The 6,000-nt window shown below is 45.5% G+C and overlaps 1 protein-coding gene across 1 annotated transcript in view; it reads right to left on the bottom strand.

Moving 5' to 3' along the window:
• USP25 (ubiquitin specific peptidase 25) overlaps positions 1 to 6,000 on the bottom strand; it is a 69,456-nt gene that overhangs the window by 36,537 nt on the left and 26,919 nt on the right. Inside the window, exon 8 of the mRNA XM_015814124.1 lies at positions 1,840 to 1,916. Within this exon, the coding sequence (XP_015669610.1) occupies positions 1,840 to 1,916 (77 nt within the window). The remainder of the gene's footprint in view (positions 1 to 1,839; positions 1,917 to 6,000) is intronic.

Here is a 6,000-nt window from a genome sequence, read left to right as displayed (position 1 = left end):
CGTGTTCCTGCCACCGCCGCAGCCGCCCGGCTCGTTCCCGCCGCCGCCGCCCAGCTCGTTCCCGGCGTCGCCCCGGCCTGTGATGCTCCAGGTACGGCCCTCCCCCCTTCCCTTCCGTTCCCTGTGGCGCTGCGTGTCGAGGCCGGGACGGAATACCCTAGGCCGCCGCAGCCAAGCGCGAGGGTGAACGCCAGACGCCTCGCGCGAAGGGGGGAGGCTTGGCGATGCTGCGCCCTGCCGGGCGCTCACCGACAGGGCCGGGGGGGCCGAGGCAGCCAGGGAGGAACAGCCAACTGCCGGCAACCAGCCGGAACTGCTGGGGCCAGCCCGTATTGAAGAATACGGCCGAATTTACCTGGGCTGGCCGAGAAAGGCGCACCTCCAGCCTTCCCCGCAACCGGGAGAAACCCCCTCCCTTTTGCAAGGTCGCCCCTCCCCGCTTTTGAGGTGGGGGAGAATTGAGAGAGACAAACACACACACACACACAAAGAGGAGAGGGGAACCGGCCGGCCCACCCGTTTCCCCCTTTCCCTGCGCGAGCGTGTGTGGATTTCCCCCCCTTTTTTTTCTGCCCGCCTCTCTCGCCCGCCCGCCCGGTTCCAGCTTCTCACTATCCAGGCGTTTCTGCAAAGCGGGAGGGGTCGAGGGAGGGGGGGCGGTTGGTGGGAAAAGAAAAGATGAAGCAGCGGCCAAGGGTTTATAAAGCAAGCGGCGGAGTCCTGCAGCTCAGAGGCGACACGGGGGGAGGGAATTGGAGCTAACCGAGGAAGGAGGCGCTGCTGCTGCTGTTTCTGCTGCCGCCGCCAGCCGGGGCATAATACGGTAAATAAATACGAGCGTAGGGGATCCGCGCGTGAATGAAGCCCCACTCCCCCGCCCCTTTTGCTTTCGCTCCCGCTCCCGAGCCGGCGCTTTTGAAAAGGGCTTGACTCCAGCCTGGGATTCGGAGCAGGAGACGCCGCTGCTGCTGCTGCCGCCCGCGCTGCTGTGGACTTACAATATCCGAGCAAAAGACTTTGCAAAAGACCACCCCGCCAAGGGGGAAAGGCGCGCAGTTGGGCACCATCTTCCTTCGGCGTCTCTTTAAACGGTGCTCGGATATTGTAAGTCCACAAAGAACTGGGGAAAAATATTGACTCGAGTATAAGCCTAGGGGGGCATTTTTCAGCTCAAAAAATGGGCTGAAAAACTCGGCTTATACTCGAGTATATACGGTATTCCATATATTTTAATCAAATGGTTACATAAATATTTGCATTCAATGGAGCTCCCTCCAATATATATTCATAACCTATAGTAGTCAATTATAATTATTTTGAGGTTAATTTTATCATCATCATGAAATTGGTATCCAAATTTTCTACCAGAATCCATGAAATGGTTTTCAATTGTATTCAAATATTAATTTCTTTAAAACATTTAAATTCAAGTAAGGTAAATGATTTCTCCTCATAAGAAAATATTTATGATAAATCTGATAGTGACGCAAGCCACTCCTAAACTGATCTTGAAATAACTGCATGATGAATAATTTCATACTATATTCACAATATCTAGAAGAGAAGAGAGCAATCCAGATAATCTAGGACAAAAATATGAAGTTACATCTGCCTGTTTTACTCTCCTACTAGTTAAACTTACATGACTGTACAGATTAACACTTTTCATCTAAGCTAGCCATATTCAAAAATATTGTGTTGTGTTGCATTGCATTTCAGTATCATAATAGGATTACAAGAGTTGGGCTACGTAAGATTTCTGATACTAAACACTGAGTGAACGACATGTTAAAATACACTCAATTATAAATTAATCTTTATTATTAAAGAGTTACTTACTGTTCCTCTTCAGCCTGGATCTGAAAGGCATCTTCTAACCAATCCAACAGCTTATGTGTGAATTCGCTTACATCTTGCTGTTGAGAAATAATAAACAAACAATGAAGAGAGGAATATAGGAAAAGTCACTGGAAAATATGTGCAAGAGTTGGAAGTGCAAAAGTCACTGTAATACACAAATATGAAAAACGAACAGGACTTTGTCATTGGAGAACTAACAGAAGTTTTACACTGGACTTCGCTAGGAAGTTCCTAACATATTTTCTAGCCTGAAATTAGAGGGATAAAGTATAAATAAAAACATTTCATTAATGGTGATGAAGTGAGGAACATAATTTCAAGGGCTACAGTCATGCCATTTTGCTTTGCCAAAATAGCTCAGCATATATTTGTAGCAAGCACAGTACTTGAAGAAAAATTACAATGAATGGAGCAGTAAGTGGCCAACTGATTAAAGTGGACTATATTTTACTAAACCAATAGAAGCTGAAAGATGAAGCAAATCTTTGGAAGGAAGAAAATCAAATCGATAAACAAGCCCAGTGGACAAGACCAACAATCAAAAACAAGGCAACAAAATATTCTATACCTCATGGAAGAAAATGTCAAGCTTTTAAGAGGAAAAAAAATACAGGAGAGGAAGAGGGAGAGAGAATAGAATTTGCAAAACAGGAAAGGTAACTGTACCCTGAATGAATAGTTAGGATAACTGGCGCCTCACTGGTATGAGGATCAGATTATGTGAAGAGACCTCTCTATAAAAAGCAAACAGGGAAGTCACAGAATTATTAAATCAATTGCAAATACATTTGGGTGAAAATGATATTGTATAATAGTCTGTGAAAATGTCCTTCTTGATGGAATTTACTAACACAATTAAGAAGAGGAGGCGATGCTGCAGACTAGGCACTGGTCAGATAAGAGGCAACTTACCTCCAGAAGGAATGGTACTGTTAATGTCAGCCCTTTAAGGCAATTAGAACGAAACATCAAACATGGATGTTTCTTTATTGTAAGGTTGCAAGTAATTGCAAGTCTGAAAGTACATCTTTCCTCTCCCTCGCTTTTATAGTCCAAGAAAGTAGAAAGGGTCCCTTCTAAGATGTTTGCCATGCCTCATTACTCCTGCAAGCTAAATTGCTCCTCATATGATTGTTATCTAGTTTGCAGCTCCTCCTTCTCCTACCTCTCAAAGACATTCCTACAGATGATTACATGCTGTAAAAAGTAGCCATACTCACATCGTAATAACTTGAAATATCTAAGAAGTAAAATACTGAAGCTACAGTTCTCCTAATAACTTAGGTCCATGAAAATGACAACAAATGAAAGGAATATAACTACTACTTTAAGAAAGGATGTGAAAATGAGACACATGGGCTGTTATCAAAAAAAAATCCATGGGAATAATTGATATAAATTGAATTTCACCTCATATGGATTGGTAAATGATCTTTTGCAGAAAGATGGAAATCTAAATTGTACCTTGTTATTGCACTGGAGATTCATACTCTGTCCAATTTTATTCCATTAGAATAACCTACCTAAATCAGGAAAAACATTGGTCTACAAAATTCATAGCCTTTGTTGAATGTATACCATGTTTCCCTGAAAATAAGACCCAGTCTTATTTTCTTTTGGGCTCTGAAATAAGCACTAGGGCTTCTTTTCGGGGTAGGTTTTACATTGCAAGCAGGCGGAGGCGTGGTGTGGCCTGCACAATGGGGGGAGAACCTCAGAGTGTGGTGGCGGACTAACTACAGCACAGTAAAGTACCATATGACAGGGTTTGGGCGGGCAGGGGAGCGCATTACCTTTCCATGCCAGGCCAGCCTCTGCAGCCCCGTGGCAGCTGGAAGACTGCTAAGGTGGGGGTGGTCAGGCCGCTTCTCTGGGTGGAGGAGGGGCTTTGCCCCGGGGATGCTGGGGGGGCCACCTTACTTGCCTTGTCTGTCTGAGAAGTGAGTGGGGAGGTGGCAGCCCAGGGCCAAAGCAGCAGGTGAAGCGCTGGCCGGAGGGTTGAGGAGGGAGCAGGCATCCTGCCATCAGCGAGCAGGCATACTGCCGTCAGCACCCTTACTGGCTACTCCTTCCCCACCAAAGCAGGAATGCCGCTGCATTTAATGTAAATGCTGGTAGATGCCAGCCTTCCCTCCAGCGAGCCTGGGCAGATGCTACAGAGCAATGGGCCTGTTTCAGCGCCTGGTGCCCTTAGGGAGTTTGCCTTGGCATCTGCTTTCCAACTCTGTCGCATTTCTCTGTGGCTGCGGAGCTGGAGAGCTTGCCCCACCACCACTCAGATGCCCTCACTTCCCCAAGCATTTCTTTGGTTACCTGATTTCCAACTCTGTCACATTTCTCCATCACATTCCTCCGCCATCGTGTGCAGTCCCACTAACGAAAGAAATTTGTGGGACTAAAAAAAAAAGGTCAATCAATCAATTCCAAATTCTTGCAAAAAAAAAAAGTCACGAAGATGGAAATGATTGAACTTTTTTTTTTTAGTCCCACAAACTTTTTTTGCTTGTGGGACTGTACACAGTGGTGGAGGAATGCAGCGAAGGAATGTGACAAAGGTGGAAATCAGGTAAGTAAATGCTTGGGGGAAGTAAGGGCATCTGGGTGGTGGGTAGGGCAAGCTCTCCAGCTCCTTATCCGCAGAGAAATGTGACGGCACTCCACCTGCCACTTTGGCGCTCCACCTGCTGCTTCAGTGCTTAGAAGGGCTTGGGAGTGAAAGGGAAGAGGGTGGGCAGGTGATGGGGGATCTGCCTCACATCACCCCAGTTGTTCTGTGGCCTGCCCCACACCCCAGTTGTTCTGTGGCCGGTCGCTTTCATCCAAGCCGCATCGTGTTCACCAATGCTGCTGCCAAGATATTTGACAGATCCCCATCTGATCCACGTGGCACCTGTTTTCCAGCTCCAACATAACCCTAACCTCCACTCCCCCCAACCCTACCAACAATGCCTAACCCTAAGCCACATCCTAACCCCTATCCCCCCTCTAGGGCAACCACAATACCTAACCCCACCCCTAACCTCCATCCCCCCCAGGGCAACCACAACCACAATGGTGATGTACAACAATCAACAGCCAAGTCATCTTCTGTAACATTTTCACATGGTAACTCTCCCAAACCCCAAATTCTGGCCTTAACCTCTTGTGACTCCAGTTCCTGTAGAACCACTGGCCCCAATCTCTCATGTCCAGCAATAGCGGTCTCCTTAAATGAGCATTTCTTGTCCATGTAGCCTACTCGTAGTGCATTGGCAACAAAGCTGTCAGTGATTTTATCCCATGAATTCTTCACCCAAGTCATGACCTCTGGCAGTCTAGGCTTCACAAAGTTTCCATGCTGATTTCTCTCAATCTGCGTTTAATGTAATTGATTTCCCTGTGCAAATGGTCATTGAATGGTTTGTTTATCACAATATCCAGAGTCTGGAGATAGGCAGTCATTCCTGCAGGAATCATTATTTGATCTATTCCTCTCTTTCCAAGGAACTTCTTCATGTCTTTTGTGTGGTGAGTACTGGCTGAATCCCAGACTAGCAGACCTCTTTGGCTACCTCTCAAAACATGTGGCAGCATTAAATCGACCCACTTCCTTACAGGGTGGATTTGATTTAAATCAAGTCAATTTAAATCATGATTTAAATCACTAGTAAAAAGGCTTGATTTAAATCAACTTGATTTAAATCATATTTTTTAAAGAGCAACTGTCATCTCTGTTCCGCAGTGGCTCCTCCTCTGATCCATTGTTGACTCACTGACAGTCCCATTCACTTTAATGGGACGGCTGGTGATGCCGGAGTGACACAAGGTATGGGACGTGGCGGGCAGCAGGTGAGTGGATGCCCGCTAACAGGCGCTGCCATGATGGATCTGAAATGACAGGTGCTCTTTAAAGGTAAGGACTCATTCTTGCTGATAGTTAGAATTTTAAATATTATTTGCAAACAAAATGAAGGTTTCTTATTTAGAATGAGCTGTCAGGTTAGTAAAACAGTGATATCAGAACCGATTTTAGGTTAATAGGTTAATCACACCTAGTTGAAAAACTACTCAAATTCTTTTATTTAATTAAAACACTTAGAGCCTGGTACAGATGCATTTCTCTTCAAACAAGCATTTTATTAAATTTGATAAAAATAAAAA

Source organism: Protobothrops mucrosquamatus, unplaced genomic scaffold (genome assembly GCF_001527695.2).
Source record: "Protobothrops mucrosquamatus isolate PMUCROS unplaced genomic scaffold, P.Mucros_1.0 scaffold223, whole genome shotgun sequence".
In the NCBI taxonomy this organism is placed as follows: Eukaryota; Metazoa; Chordata; class Lepidosauria; order Squamata; family Viperidae; genus Protobothrops; species Protobothrops mucrosquamatus.
The sequence above is the reverse complement of the archived record's forward strand: the minus strand, read 5'-3'. Positions and strand labels throughout refer to the sequence as shown.